General features: G+C 40.6%; 1 protein-coding gene across 2 annotated transcripts in view; it reads right to left on the bottom strand.

The window, feature by feature from the left end:
• Window positions 1-527: 527 nt before the first annotated feature.
• Window positions 528-17,244, bottom strand: part of LOC143767955 (uncharacterized) — a 70,533-nt gene continuing 53,816 nt past the window's right edge. The window contains exon 7 of one of the 2 annotated variants that reach the window (XM_077256520.1): window positions 528-2,019. In XM_077256520.1, the coding sequence (XP_077112635.1) occupies window positions 581-2,019 (1,439 nt within the window). In that variant the 3' untranslated portion in view covers window positions 528-580. Of the gene's footprint in view, window positions 2,023-17,244 lie in introns of both variants that reach the window. The other variant, XM_077256519.1, reaches the window with a different exon arrangement.

Below are 17,244 nucleotides of genomic sequence, written 5' to 3' on the forward strand. Positions count from 1 at the left end.
TCCTAAACTCTATGTGCATAATAATTTGGAACACAGTGTATTTTCACATACTATCTATTCCTGACACTGGAGTGGCTTATAAACTTACAAAGTATATAGATTGAGGTCTAGGATCTGCCAATATGTGGCTGGTTTCCTGACTGTTTCGGATAACATGATACAGGATTTTAGCTTCTTTTGTCTAGGCTCGCTTGAATATAGGTCAATACTAAATAGTTTCCTGATGAGTCGCCTTTGATGAGGATGTTGAAACCCGTAGAAATGAGAGGCTTGGAGAGTGAGTGTGTATACGTCACCTCACCCTATATACTGAACTGTGGGGTACATGTTTTTTCTATTAGTCACCTACTGACTAACCTTCAGGGGGTGAATTATGGATATAGTTTTACATTTGGATTTAGTAAAGTTTAGTTTTATCCTTTTGTCAGCAAACATGAGGAATGACAAGAGACAACCCATTTAAGAAGATTCAATTTTGGTTAAAACTATTCCAACATGATGAACATAAAAAAGGCTTCTCCCCTATGTGTCGTCTCTGATGTTTATTAACAGTTGAGCTCCAAGTAAAATATTTCCAACATTAAGAAAATGAAAAAGGCTTCTCCTCTGTGTGACTGCTCTGATGTCTAACAAGAAGTGCTTTCCATTTAAAAAATTTCCCACATTCTGAACAGGAAAAAGGCTTCTCCCCTGTGTGAGTTCTCTGGTGACTAACAAGATGCCCTTTCTGGTTAAAAGTTTTCCCACAATCTGAACAGGAAAAAAGCTTCTCCCTTGTGTGAGTTCTCTGGTGACTAACAAGATGCCCTTTCTGGTTAAAACATTTCCCACATTCTGAACAAGAAAAAGGCTTCTCCCCTGTGTGAGTTCTCTGATGGTTATCAAGACTTAAATTGAATTTAAAACATTTCCCACATTCTGAACATGAATATGGCTTCTCTGCTGTGTGAATTCTCTCATGTTTAACAAGACTTGAATTCTGAGTAAAACATTTCCCACATTCTGAGCATGAAAAGGGCTTCTCTCCTGTGTGAGTTCTTTGGTGATTAACAAGATTAACTTTCAAGTTAAAACATTTCCCACATTCTGAACATGAAAAAGGCTTCTCTCCTGTGTGAGTTCTTTGGTGTTCATTAAGATTCCCTTTGTGGGTAAAACATTTCCCACATTCTGAACATGAAAAAGGCTTCTCTCCTGTGTGAGTTATTTGGTGTGTAACAAGATTCCCTTTACGGTTAAAACATTTTCCACATTCCGAACATGAAAAAGGCTTCTCCCCCGTGTGAGTACTATGGTGAGTAACCAAAGCTGATTTCTGGTTAAAACATTTCCCACATTCTGAACATGAAAAAGACTTCTCCCCTGTGTGAGTTCTTCGGTGTGTAACAAACTGTGATTTCTTGTTAAAACATTTCCCACATTCTGAACATGAAAAAGGCTTCTCTCCTGTGTGAGTTCTTTGGTGTTCATTAAGATTCCCTTTGTGGGTAAAACATTTCCCACATTCTGAACATGAAAAAGGCTTCTCTCCTGTGTGAGTTATTTGGTGTGTAACAAGATTCCCTTTACGGTTAAAACATTTTCCACATTCCGAACATGAAAAAGGCTTCTCCCCCGTGTGAGTACTATGGTGAGTAACCAAAGCTGATTTCTGGTTAAAACATTTCCCACATTCTGAACATGAAAAAGACTTCTCCCCTGTGTGAGTTCTTCGGTGTGTAACAAACTGTGATTTCTTGTTAAAACATTTCCCACATTCTGAACATGAAAATGACTTCTTTGCTTTAGGAGCAGTTTGTTTTTTAATGCCTCTTATGTGACTTTGATTTTTCTTAGTAGTCAGTAATGAATCAGAAGATGTGACCTGTTTCATAGGATCAGATGACAGATCTTTGCTGTGAATGGATGATATATCTGGAGTAATTGCATTCACTTCAGTTGTATCTTGTAGGATCTCAAGATCATCAGACTTAAAAATTGAAGATGTCAGCTGTCCCTCTGATCTCCTGGTGCAGTCATCTGCTAAGATAAAAACATTTTTTTTAATAAAATATCCTTGAGTTTTATATTTTTGAACATTTCTACTTACACTGTCCATAAACATGGCAAGCTATGTAAAATACTTTAATTATTTACCAAGACAGTGACAATCTAATAGAAAACCTTGTTGGATGAACCAGTAGTGTTCAACTGTTTGTTCATTCTGCCTCCCAAATATCGAAGAAAAAGAAACCAATCAATGTTATGTAGACGAAAATAATACCGGTTCTCATCTCACAAAAAACAAGTCACCACTCAGGTCCATCATCTGTCAATGGAAAAACAGAGGTTCCCATACTTCTAGTGGCTCACAGGCTGTTGAAAAGCAAGAGAGTTTCTATAAACCAATCCAGCAAAATCTGCTCACTTCTGAGTCTTGCAGTGTGCTCAAACAACATTTAGGCTATATGCACACGTTGCGGATTTGGCTGTGGAATTTTCTGTGCAGATTCTGCATTTCTTGGCAGAAAACACAAGTCAGAATCTGCACTTTTTTTGTACAGATTTTGTGAGGATTTCATGCGTTTTTTTACCCCTGCGGATTTCTATTATGGTATGGGTGCAGAAACACTGCAGATCTGCAAAAAGCATTGACATGGTCCTTTTTTGAATCTGCGGTGTTTTCCGTGAGGATTTTTCCGCACCATTAGCACAGCATTTTTTTTCCCATTGATTTACATTATACTGTAAATCACTTATGGATCTGCAGTGTTTCTGCCTGGAAAAAACGCTGCGGATCCACAGGAAATCCACACATACCCTTAGGATCCCTGTATTTAGCAATATTATATAGTGAGAAGAATCCACTTAATTTGTGGTGTGTGTCTCCTGGAGCACAATCTGGGCACTATGTGCTGGGTAATAAAATGGCAAATGTGTAATTTTCACTCTCCAACATCCACTGCATGTTAATTTCCAGAATGTGGCTGTGTAATAAAAATATTCACTCCTCCTGCACACATGGTCAAAATTGTTGGTACCCCTCGTTTAGTGACAGAAAAACCAACAATGGTGACAGAAACAATTTGAATCTGACAAAAGTAATAAATAAAAAATCTATGAAAATAAACAAATGAAAGTCAGACATTGCTTTTCAACCATGCTTCCACAGTATTTAAAAAAAAAAAAAAAACTTATGGAATAGGCCTGGACAGAAATTATGGTACCCTTAACTTAACCGCTTCGTGACCGCCTACGGTAGATAAACGTTGGCGCTAGCAGGGCTTTGTGCAGCTCTGACGTTTGTCTACGAACGGCGATTTTGTGCTCATCGGGACCCCCATGTACCTTATAACGAGGTGATTCTGGCGCACAATGCTTCCTGTGACCCCCGAATTCATCGAGACCTGGTTCAGGTCCTGATGACGTCAGCGTCACACCAGCCAATGAGACAAATCACTAGGAAAGTTTGTTGTAGCACGGGTGATTTGCCTCATAAAAACTCCTCAGATCTCCTGTCAGTGAGAGATTAGAGGAGAAACAGTGTTACAAGTGCTGCTGGCAACAGCTGTCAGTCAGCGATTTTGCTATAAAGTAAAAAAAACAAACAGATAAGGCAGGTTAGAGTTAGTGCTATAGTTAGAGTTAGTGTTGGGGCTAAAGGTAGGATTACTGTTAGGGTTACTGTTAGGCTAAAGTTAGGGTTACTGTTAGGGTTAGGGTTACTGTTAGGTTAAAGTTAGGGTTACTGTTAGGGTTACTGTTAGGGTTACTGTTAGGGTTACTGTTAGGGTTACTGTTAGGGTTACTGTTAGGCTAAAGTTAGAGTTAGGGTTTATTCTAAAGTTAGGGTTAGGCTAAAGAATTAGGCTTTTCTCAATTGTCTCCCCAATCATTTGGTCACGTCAGAGTTTTCTATTTCCGGAAAAAAAAAAAAAAAGAATAAACCCGTCAGTATTATAGTGCAGAGGCGGCTTATGCACTTTTATGTTCTGACAGTGAAGAAAGTGCAGTGCCAGATGGCGATGTGGATTTTCAGGGCTTTAGTAGCAAAGACAGCGATAGCTCAGAAATGAGCAGTGATTCTGGTCCATCCTCACACACAAGGACCAGTACAACAAGAAGGACAAATAGCGCTTATGGAGAAATGTCTCCAACTCAGGGAACAATGCCCAGTACTAGCGCTGTCCCCAGTGCTCGTGAATTGGCGCACACCAATGTCCAAGGGGCTTTGCCTCTTGATGTAGCATTTCCCAGATGGGAGGCTTCGGATTCGGCTACTCCATTCATCCCTAATTTTAATGCCATTCCTGGTATAAATGTGGAGGTTGGAAATTTTGGACCAATTAATTTTTTTGATTTGTTCCTGACAGATAGCTTGATAGAGCATATTATCCTACAAACAAATTCATATGCATCCCAATTCATCAGCCAGAATCCACAATCCTATTATCCTAGGTCAAATTTCTGGACACCAACTAATGTCCTAGAAATGAAAAATTTTTTGGGACTTACATTCGCTATGGTGCTTGTTAAAAAAAAAAGATCATTCGGTCCTATTGGTCCAACTGCCCTGTCCAAGCCACCCCTATGTTTTCTGCCGTTCTTCCTAGGACCCGTTATGAAATGCTCATGAGATTTTGACATTTTAACGACAATAGTCAATGCCTGCCCAGAAATGCCCCAGAACATGACAGACTATTCAAAATCAGACCCATCATCGAAGACTTGACAGAAAAGTTCTTAAAGCTTTACACCCCAACAGAAAACCTTTCCATTCATGAGTCCCTTGTAAAATTCAAAGGAAGACTGCACCTCAAGCAATTTAGTCCTTCTAAAATGGCAAGGTTCAGGATAAAGCTCTATAAAATGTGCGACAGTTCAACAGGATACACATAAGCTTTTCGCATTTATGAGGGGAAGATAGCCAAATAAACCCACCAGTATGCCATACTTATCTGGAGACATCTGTAAAAAACATTTGGGAGCTGATAACTCAATTTTTACAAAAAGGCTACAATCTGTTGTTGATGACTACTGTACCAGCTTACCCCTATTTAAAAGTCTGGTTGAACATAACATGGGGGCTTGTGGGACCATTCGTAAAAACCGTCAGGGGTTCCACAATCATTGGTCAACGAAAAGTTCTGAAAGGGGCAGTCAGGGGCTTTACACAATGGAGGGCTGCTTGCCCTTAAGTATAAGGATAAAAAAGTAATTTTTATCCTGAGCTCGATCCACACAGATGCCACAAGGGCGACTGCAGACCAACAGGGATCCACTACTCCAAAACCTGTATCTGTCATTGACTACAACAAATATATGGGGGGTGTGGACCTTGCAGATCAGGTTCTACAGCCATACCAGGTATCAAGAAAATCATATATCTGGTATAAGAAGTTAGTCATTTATTTGTTTCAGGTGGCCTCATATAATTATTTTGTGTCATACAAAAAAGCCAGAAATGCAGATACTTTCCTTGATTATCAGGAAAAGGTCACTGAAATTCTTCTTTTGGAAAATGTTGCCCAGCCAATCCTTTAGAATCTGAAGATGTCAGAAGACTCACTGAGCAACATTTTATTGCACTCATTCCAGCAACTGAAACAGGAAAGAACCCCCAGAGAAGATGTCGTGTATGTTCCAAGAGAGGAATGAAGCATGATACCCGCTATTATTGCCCACAAAGCCCATCATTGCCATCCTTATGCCTTCATGACTGATCTAAAATCTTCCACACAGAACCACGTTTTTAAACTGTTTTGACAAGTCAAGCATTTGGTTTATTTAGTGACAGACACATCTGAGTAGAGCTGACTTAATTTCCGGGGTAGGTGGGGGGATGTCTCCAGAGACACAAGCTGGGCACAATATATTGGGTACTACAATTACATTTTTGCAATTTTTGCTCTAAAACTTCCACTACGTGTTTCTAGAAATCATCCATGTAAATCATCCATGTAGTGAAAATGGTCACTACAGTGGGGCAAAAAAGTATTTAGTCAGTCAGCAATAGTGCAAGTTCCACCACTTAAAAAGATGAGAGGCGTCTGTAATTTACATCATAGGTAGACCTCAACTATGGGAGACAAACTGAGAAAAAAAAAATCCAGAAAATCACATTGTCTGTTTTTTTATCATTTTATTTGCATATTCTGGTGGAAAATAAGTATTTGGTCAGAAACAAAATTTAATCTCAATACTTTGTAATACATCCTTTGTTGGCAATGACAGAGGTCAAACGTTTTCTGTAAGTCTTCACAAGGTTGCCACACACTGTTGTTGGTATGTTGGCCCATTCCTCCATGCAGATCTCCTCTAGAGCAGTGATGTTTTTGGCTTTTCGCTTGGCAACACGGACTTTCAACTCCCTCCAAAGGTTTTCTATAGGGTTGAGATCTGGAAACTGGCTAGGCCACTCCAGGACCTTGAAATGCTTCTTACAAAGCCACTCCTTCGTTGCCCTGGCGGTGTGCTTTGGATCATTGTCATGTTGAAAGACCCAGCCACGTTTCATCTTCAATGCCCTTGCTGATGGAAGGAGGTTTGCACTCAAAATCTCACGATACATGGCCCCATTCATTCTTTCATGTACCCGGATCAGTCGTCCTGGCCCCTTTGCAGAGAAACAGCCCCAAAGCATGATGTTTCCACCACCATGCTTTACAGTAGGTATGGTGTTTGATGGATGCAACTCAGTATTCTTTTTCCTCCAAACACGACAAGTTGTGTTTCTACCAAACAGTTCCAGTTTGGTTTCATCAGACCATAGGACATTCTCCCAAAACTCCTCTGGATCATCCAAATGCTCTCTAGCAAACTTCAGACGGGCCCGGACATGTACTGGCTTAAGCAGTGGGACACGTCTGGCACTGCAGAATCTGAGTCCATGGTGGCGTAGTGTGTTACTTATGGTAGGCCTTGTTACATTGGTCCCAGCTCTCTGCAGTTCATTCACTAGGTCCCCCTGCGTGGTTCTGGGATTTTTGCTCACCGTTCTTGTGATCATTCTGACCCCACGGGGTGGGATTTTGCGTGGAGCCCCAGATCGAGGGAGATTATCAGTGGTCTTGAATGTCTTCCATTTTCTAATTATTGCTCCCACTGTTGATTTCTTCACTCCAAGCTGGTTGCCTATTGCAGATTCAGTCTTCCCAGCCTGGTGCAGGGCTACAATTTTGTTTCTGGTGTCCTTTGACAGCTCTTTGGTCTTCACCATAGTGGAGTTTGGAGTCAGACTGTTTGAGGCTGTGCACAGGTGTCTTTTTATACTGATAACAAGTTTAAACAGGTGCCATTACTACAGGTAATGAGTGGAGGAAAGAGGAGACTCTTAAAGAAGAAGTTACAGGTCTGTGAGAGCCAGAAATCTTGATTGTTTGTTTCTGACCAAATACTTATTTTCCACCAGAATATGCAAATAAAATGATAAAAAAAAACAGACAATGTGATTTTCTGGATTTTTTTTTCTCAGTTTGTCTCCCATAGTTGAGGTCTACCTATGATGTAAATTACAGATGCCTCTCATCTTTTTAAGTGGTGGAACTTGCACTATTGCTGACTGACTAAATACTTTTTTGCCCCACTGTATATCCATAGATGAATTCCCAAAGGGGTGTCATTTCCAAAATGGGGTCACTTCAGGGGGGATTCTGTTGTTCTGGCACTGAGCGGCTCTCCAATGTGCCATAACAGCAGAATTCCCCTCTGAAGTGACCCCATTTTGGAAATGACACCACTATGGGAATTGGAAATGACACCCCTTGGAATTCATCCATGGGTGACCATTTACCTATCTACCTATTTCCCAATGTAAAATCTGGGGTTAAAACAACATTTTAGTGGTAAAAATGTAATTATTTTTTCTTCACTGCCCAATGGTATAATTTTCTATGGAACAGCTGTGGTGTCAGTATGCTCACTGCACCACTAGAAGAATTCATTCAGGGAAGTATTTTGTAAAATGCAGTCACTTTTGGGGGCTTATACTGTTCTAGCACCTCAGGGGCTCTGGCAATTTGACATGTCACCCACAAACAATTCCAGCGAAATCTGTTCTCCAATATGGCGCTCCTTCCCTTCCAAGCTCTGCCATGCACCCAAACAGTGGTTTACCTCCACAAATGGGGTGCCAGCATACTCAGGACAAATTGCCCAACTTTTGGGGTCCAATTTCTCCTGTTACCCTTTGGGAAAAAAAATTGAGGGCGAAAAGATAATTTTTGTGTGGAAAAAATACTATTTTTATTTTCACGGCTCTACGTAATTAACTTCCGTGAAGCACTTGGGGGTTCAAAGTGCCCAAAACACATCTAGATAAGCTCCTTGGGGGTCTAGTTTCCAAAATGCAGTCAATTGTTGGGGATTTCCACCGTTTAGACACGTCTGGGGCTCTGACAATGTGACATGTCACCCACAAACCAAACAATTCCAGTAAAATCTGCTCTTCACTATGGCTCTCCTTCCCTTCCAAGCTCTGCCATGCATTCAAACAGTAGTATCCCCCCACATATGGGGTATCGGCGTGCTAAGGAGAAATTGCACAACAAATTTTATGGAGCAATTTCTCCTGATACCCTTATGAAAATGCAAAATATGGAGCTAAAAGGATTTGTGAAAAATGTTTTTTTATTTCCACAGCTCTATGTTATAAACTTCTGTGAAACACCTGTGGGTTCAAGGTGCTCAATACAAATCTAGATAAGTTCCCTAAGGGGTCTAGTTTCCAAAATGGTGTCACTTGTGGGGGGTTTCCACTGCTTAGGCACATCAGGAGCTCTTCAAACGTGACATGGCAAACGCTAATTATTCCAACATACTTTACATTAAAAAAATCAAATGGTGCTCCTTCCCTTCCGAGCCCTGCCATGCGTTCAAACATTAGATTTCCTCCACATATTGGTTATCGGCATGCTCAGGAGAAATTGCAAAACAAAATATATAGTCCATTTTCTTCTGTTACCCTTGTGAAAGTAAAAAAATGAGGTCTAAAGGAAAATTTTTGTGAAAGAAAAGTAAATGTTTATTTTTTTCCTTCCACATTCCATTAATTCCTTTGAAGCACCTGAAGGGTTAATAAACTTCTTGAATGTGTTTTTGAGCACCTTGAGGGGTGCAGTTTTTAGAGTGGTGTCACTTTTGGGTATTTTCTGTCATATTGATCCCCAAAATTCGCTTCAAATGTGAGGTGGTCCCTAAAAAAATGGTTTTGTAAATTTTGTAAAAATGATAAATCGCTAGTCAACTTTTTACCCTTATAACGTCCTAACAAAAAAAATGTGTTTCCAATATTGTGCTAATGTAAAGTAGACAACGAAGTCCTTTATTGAACCATGGTGGGTCTGTGGACAAAGTTCATGGGACTGACAGGTGCAGGAGGAATGCGGGGAAGGACGACGGCCGTTTTGCGCCAAAGACGCTTCTACGGGTCCATGTGAGTAATCAGATGATGTCATTTCCTTTATAGGGGCTTAATGACATGATTAAACTAATACATTTGCAAAAAGCAAATTTTAACATACAAGTGCATAATAAAAGCGCAAAAATACAGGCATACAATATGTCTTAATTACGAACGGCATATCTAAAGGTCAGAATTGCAACACCAAAATCATTTCAACGTTAATAGAAAGCACAGACTGTTAACTGTTCAGAGTATACCAACACAGCAGGATTTATTACCCTCCTTACATGCTTTCTTAGGCGATAAGCTTACTATACATTATAAGAAAATAGAAAGAACCAGCCTATCATTTAACCCGATGGGTCCTTGCGCGTTTGATTTTATTATCCACCTTGCTTCTTTCCTTAGTAAAATTTTGTTATGGTTACCACCCTGTGATGGAAATCTAACCAGTTCTAAACCTGCAAACCTCAAAAGCTCAGGATTAGAGAGTCATGTTTCGTTTGCATATGGTGGATTAATCGCAACGATCCTTTTCCTGTAGTTATAGAGTGATAATGCTCCCGAAATCTAGTAACTAGAGGTCTGATGGTTTTCCCTATATAAAAATATAGACAAGGACAGAGCAAAATATAAACCACAAATTTACTTTTACAAGAAATAAAATCGTGGACATGATGATTAATTGAACCCACATTTAAAGGATCGCGAATTAAATGTGGGTGGCAAAAATTGCAATTACCACATTTATGGTTACCCTTAGGAACATTTTTATTTAACCAATTAGTATCGGGGGGGGGGGGGGGGGGGTAATATGCGGTTATGCAGCAAAAGATCAGCCAGATTAGATGTTCTCTTACATGCAAACATCGGACTCGTAGCACTAATGTCCTGCAAATCCTTGTCAGAACGCAACACATGCCAATTTTTCCTAATTGCTCCAAGCACAATTTTGTCAATGGGGCTATGTTTAAAACTAAAGGAGAAACTCCTAGTCTTGTTAGCCTCACTCATGCTTTTTTTTATATATTTTTTACGAGTATTGCTTAGTAGATCTATCTGTGATACCTCCATTACCCGTTGATGGGCTGCATTCAAAACAGAGGAGGGATATCCTCGTTTAGAAAAACGTGTTTTCAAATCGTCAATCGGTTTCTCAAAATTACTTTCATTATTTATTTTGCGTAATCTAATCATTTGACTGTAAGGTAGACTTTGCCTCGTATGGAGTGGATGTGCACTGTTAAAGTGCAGCAAAGAGTTGGTGGCAGTAGGTTTTCTATGAACTTTGGTGATAATTTCCCCATCGATTATATCAATTCTGACATCCAAAAATTCCAAATTATTTTGCCCAAACTGGGAAGTGAACAGCATATTGTCTGAGTTGGTTTCATTTAAATAACGTACAAAGGAATCAAATTCAAGTTGTGGACCATCCCAAATGATGAAGATATCATCGACAAATCTAAGAAACATGCGTATATATTTCAAAAAGGGGTTACTGGTATTACTGAAATATTTATCTTTAAAGACCGCTAAGAAGAGGTTAGGAAAAACGCATGCGACTGGGGTCCCCATTGCGGTACCTGTCCTTTGTAAGTACCACTGATTCATGAATTTGAAGGCGTTATGTGACAATACAAAACCCAAACCCTCTAAATCAAATGCAATCCAATCTGAAGATTTATCAGAACTCTTTAAGATTTTATGAACCGCTTCAGTTCCTATTTGTTGTAGAATATGTGTGTATAAATTAACCACATCTATGGACGCCAAAGAATAACTAGGTTGCCAAGTAACCTCTTTTAAAGCTGATAGAAAATCACCTGAGTCGACGATGGCACCGACAATAAAAGAGGTTTTAGTAGCCAATCTAAGTATTGTGATAATGGTTCAGTTAAAGAATTTATGCCCGATATTATGGGACGACCTGGGGGTTCAGTGATGGACTTGTGTAATTTAGGAATGCTATACCAATGGGCAAATTCTGGGTATTCAGGAAATAAATTTTCAGATCTTTTAATTGTCCATACACCTCTTTCTACGTTTTTTCTCAAGAACGTTCTCGATTTGTTTTTAAATTTATGAGTGGGATTTTTTATCTAAAAGACAATAAGTCTGTGTATCATTAAGCTGAGACAGGGCTTCCTTAATATAGTACTCCTTGTCTAGTAACACTATATTTACCCCCTTGTCAGCTTTACGTATTACCGCATCCTCCCATTTTTGAATCTCATGCAGAGCTTTAAATTCTCTGTCTGACAGATTTTCACTTGGTGACTGATAATAAAGTGCTTCCACATCTTTAATTACTAACTCTTGAAACAAATCTATTACATTCCCAGGGGATATAGGTGGCATGAAATTCGATTTTATACCCCCTACAAAGACATATGGGAAATGTTATTTATTAACTATATTGTGCGATATGACTCTCTGATTTAAGGGCATAACATTTTTTTAAATTGTGAATTTTTTTAAATTTTCTCCAAATTTCCATTTTTTTTTTAAACAAATAAACGCAAGTCATATCGAAGAAATTTTACCACTATCATAAAGTACAATATGTCACAAGAAAACAATCTCAGAATCATCAGGATTCATTGAAGCATTAGAGTTATGACCTCAAAGTGACACTGGTCAGAAGTGAAAAATTTGTCCCGCTTATGAAGGCAAAAACAGGCTCTGACGCGAAAGGGTTAATATTTTGCAGCACAACATTTTAAGGCAATCACTGCAATCAAACGATAACCTGTAACTGTTGATGAGACTTCTGCACCTCTCGGCAGGTATTTTGGCCACTCCTCAAGAGCAAACTGCTCCAGTTGTCTTGTGTTTGAATGTTGCCTTTTCCAGACGGCATGTTTCAGCTCTTTCCAAAGATGCTCAATAGGATTGAGGTCAGGGCTCACAGAAGGCCGCTTCAGAATAGTCCAATGTTTTCTTCTTAGCCGTTCTTGGGTGTTTTTAGCTGTGTGTTTTGGGTCATTATCCTGTTGCAAGACTCATGACCTGCGACTGAGACCCAGCTTTCTGACACTGGGCAGCACATTTCTCTCTAGAATCCCTTAATAGTCTTGAGATTTCATTGTACCCTGCACAGATTTAAGACACCCTGTGCCAGATGCAGCAAAGCAGAAAATAACAGAGCCTCCTCTATGTTTCACGGTACGGACAGTGTTCTTTCCATGATATGCTTAATTTTTCCATCTGTGAACATACAAGCTGATGTGACTTGGCAAAAGGTTCCATTTTTGTTTAGCAAATTCCAGTCTGGCATTTATATGATTTTTTTTCAACAATGGTGTCCTCCTTGGTTGTCTCCCATGAAGTCCACTTTGGCTCAGACAACGACAGATGGTGCGATCTGACACTGATGTTCCTTGAGCTTGAATTTCACCTTTAATCTGTTTAGAAGTTTTTCTGTGCTCTTTTGTTACCATTCGTATTATCCGTCTCTTTCATTTGTCATCAATTTTCCTCCTGCAGCCACGTCCAGGGAGGTTGGTTACAGTCCCATGGATCTTACATTTCTGAATAATATGTGCAATTGTAGTCACAGGAACATCAAGCTGCTTGGAGATGGTCTTATAACTTTTACCTTTAACATGTTTGTCTATAATTTTCTTTCTAATCTCCTGAGACAACTCTTTCCTTTGCTTCCTCAGGTCCATGTTGAGTGTGATACACACCATGTCGCCAAACAGCACAGTCAGTATCTGTAGCCCTCTATACAGTCCACTAACTGATTCCAAGATTGTAGACCCCTGTGATGCCAGTTACTGGACACACCGCAATTTAACATGTCTCTTTTGTCACATTATTTTCAAGGGTACCATCATTTCTGTCCAGGCCTATTTCATGATTTTTATTTATTTTTTTAATTCTGTGGAGTGACATAGAAGGTTTAATTTTTGCCTTTAATTGCCTTTTTCCTTGAATTGCTAGAATTTATTTTCATGACGCAATAGTCTGGTAGTCTCCTCTTCAAGGAGACTATACTTCTTATCATATATGTTCTCAATAGTCAGCCACAACAGGTTCTGGGTACATGGTAAATAAAGTATGACCCTGGGTAATGGGGTAATGGTGAGGGCTACATGAGTTACATTGAGTTACATTTGTTATACATGGTATAAAATATTGCCTTGTGTGTGAGTATATCAGATAGTGATTTTGCTCACAACCTGTGTGCATTTTCCTTTTTCTTCAAGCATGCTTGTCAATGAAGAGAGTAACCTCCTGATTTGGCCTCACTGGTGATCTGGCCTATCTGACATTTGGTCAGAACGCAAACAGCTACAACTGAAGCATGGTTGAAAAGCAATGTCTGACTTTCATTTGTTCATTTTCATAGATTTTTTATTTCTTAATACTTTTGTCAGATTCAAGTTATTTCTGTCACCATTGTGGGTTTTTCTGTCATTAAACGAGGGGTACCAACAATTTTGACCACATATGTATAGATTATAACCCTCAGTGAATTCATTTATAAAATGGAATCACTTTATGAGGATTTTGACTATTCTGGTTTTCTGTCATTTAGTCATATTAGGGCTTCTGCATATGGTGTGTCCCATCTCATCCGGGATCTGTTCCTGCTGTCCAGCTGGAGTAATCTGCTCCCTACTTCAGCCAATTGGAAAGTACCACACCCTACTAAAGCTCAAAGCACATGGCCGGAATCTGCCAGAAACAGCGTTGTTCTCCTCTGGTTCAATCCTGTGTATTGTTTACTTGTGACCGTGGCCCGTTTACTGACTACTCTTGTGTCTTCTGATTCTGTAATCTGTCCTTCTGGTTCTGACCCAGCTACCCGACTATTCTTCTTGCAATCTAATACCACAGAATAGCAGGCAACACCATGGTCCAAGCCTAGGGGTCCCAGTGTAAGTCCAGATCTATGTGATGGTTTTAAAGGGCGATGAGCAAGGCAATCCTTGGGATATGAAAGCAGAGAAGATAGTGCCAAGCATGTTCATGGTGGACATCTTTTGAGTTGCCAGTTGACCACGAACAGTGCTGCCAATACATTGTGTCTGCAAACTATTCAAACAGCTAGATGGCGCTCCTTCCCTTCTGAACACTGTCATGGGCCCAGAAAGTAGTGTACAATCATATGTAGGGTATTGTGAGAAGTTGGAAAATAATTTGTAAGATCCTTTTGTTTTCTATTATCCTTTGTGAAGAATTCCAAAGTTATCACCACATAAAGTGACACATGTCAGATTGTAAAAATGGGGCCTGATTAACCCCTTTACCCCCAAGGGTTGTTTGCACGTTAATGACCGGGCCAATTTTTACAATTCTGACCACTGTCCCTTTATGAGGTCATAACTCTGGAACGCTTCAACGGATCCCGGTGATTCTGACATTGTTTTCTCATGACATACAGTCATGGCCAAAAGTATTCACACCCCTACAATTCTGTCAGATAATACTCAGTTTCTTCCTGAAAATGATTGCAAACACAAATTCTTTGGTAATATTGTCTTCATTTAATTTGTCTTAAATGAAAAAACACGAAAGAGAATGAAGAAAAAAGCAAAACATTGATCATTTCACACAAAACTCCAAAAATGGGCCAGACAAAAGTATTGGCACCCTCAGCCTAATACTTGGTTGCACAACCTTTAGCCAAAATAACTGCGACCAACCGCTTCCGGTAACCATCAATGAGTTTCTTACAATGCTCTGCTGGAATTTTACACCATTCTTCTTTGGCAAACTGCTCCAGGTCCCTGATATTTGAAGGGTGCCTTCTCCAAACTGCCATTTTTAGATCTCTCCCCAGGAGTTCTATGGGATTCAGGTCTGGACTCATTGCTGGCTACCTTAGAAGTCTCCAGTGCTTTCTCTCAAACCATTTTCTAGTGCTTTTTGAAGTGTGTTTTGGGTCATTGTCCTGCTGGAAGACCCATGACCTCTGAGGGAGACCCAGCTTTCTCACACTGGGCCCTACATTATGCTGCAAAATTTGTTGGTAGTCTTCAGACTTCATAATGCCATGCACACGGTCAAGCAGTCCAGTGCCAGAGGCAGCAAAGCAACCCCAAAACATCAGGGAACCTCCGCCATGGTTGACTGTAGGGACCGTGTTCCTTTCTTTGAATGCCTCTTTTTTTCTCCTGTAAACTCTATGTTGATGCCTTTGCCCAAAAAGCTCTACTTTTGTCTCATCTGACCAGAGAACATTCTTCCAAAACGTTTTAGGCTTTTTCAGGTAAGTTTTGTCAAACTCCAGCCTGGCTTTTTTTATGTCTCGGGGTAAGAAGTGGGGTCTTCATGGGTCTCCTACCATACAGTCCCTTTTCATTCAGACGCCGGCGGTAAGTAAGGGTTGACACTGTTGTACCCTCGGACTGCAGGGCAGCTTGAACTTGTTTGGTGTAAAGGTACCTTCACACTGAACGATATCGCTAGCAATCCGTGACGTTGCAGCGTCCTGGCTAGCGATATCGTTGAGTTTGACAGGCAGCAGTGATCAGGATCCTGCTGTGCCATCGCTGGTCGGAGCAGAAAGGCCAGAACTTTATTTTGTCGCTGGATCTCCCGTAGACATCGCTGGATCGGTGTGTGTGACACCGATCCAGCGATGTCTTCACTGGTAACCAGGGTAAATATCGGGTTACTAAGCGCAGGGCCGCGCTTAGTAACCCGATGTTTACCCTGGTTATCAGCGTAAACGTAAAAAAACCCAAACACTACATACTTACATTCTGGTGTCTGTCCCCCGGCGCTGTGCTTCTCAAAACTGTGTAAGCGCCGGCCGGCCAGAAAGCAGAGCACAGCGTTGACGTCACCGCTGTGCTTTCCGGCTGGCGCTTACACAGTGGAGAGAAGCACAGCGCCGGGGGACAGACACCGGAATGTAAGTATGTAGTGTTTTGTTTTTTTTTACGTTTACGCTGGTAACCAGGGTAAACTGTTATGATCCGGTGACTTTGGAGCAGCATGAAACTTTCTCTGGAGTAGGTGGAAACTGTACTGACCGCAAACCCTGAACTACTACCGCAACTAGAAGTAGCCGTGGGGTGTGCCTAACGAACCCTAGACACCTCGACACAGCCGGAGAACTAAATACCCCTATAGAAGGAAATAGGAATACTACCTTGCCTCAGAGCAGAACCCCAAAGAATAGGCAGCCCCCCACGAATATTGACTGTGAATAGGAGAGGAAAGACACACGCAGGCAGAAAACAGAATTCAGCAAAAGAGGCCACTCTAGCTAAATAGGGAAAGATAGGACAGAATACTAAGCGGTCAGTATTAAAACCCTTCCAAAAATATCCACAGCAGATAATACAAAAAATTCCACAATCTAACTAAAGACATGGAATGTATATCTGCAACTCCTGAGAATCCAACAAGACTGAGAAAATACTGACACAATCTAAGCTGGACAAAAAATGAATAGCACTGAATTATTGAGCACACAGCATGTGTGCCACAGAAACAAAACCAGACACTTATCTTTGCTGATTTGGCAGCAAGGCAGAAGGAACCAACCAAGAACCAACACCTCCCAAAAACCATGGACAACTGGCAAGGACTAATGAATCCTGCACGCCTAAATACCCCAGTCAGAACTGCAATCAGCAGATACACCTGACCAGGACTACAACCCAGGGACAACTGCATTACCACCTAAAACCACCGGAGGGAGCCCAAAAGCAGAATTCACAACAGTACCCCCCCTTTGAGGAGGGGTCACCAAACCCTCACCAGAGCCCCCAGGACGATCAGGACGAGCCAGATGAAAAGCATGAACCAAATCAGCAGCATGGACATCAAAAACCCAAGAATTATCCTCCTGGCCATAACCCTTCCATTTGACAAGATACTGAAGCCTCCGCCTCGAA

This window comes from Ranitomeya variabilis, chromosome 4 (assembly GCF_051348905.1).
Source record: "Ranitomeya variabilis isolate aRanVar5 chromosome 4, aRanVar5.hap1, whole genome shotgun sequence".
Classification (NCBI taxonomy): domain Eukaryota; kingdom Metazoa; phylum Chordata; class Amphibia; order Anura; family Dendrobatidae; genus Ranitomeya; species Ranitomeya variabilis.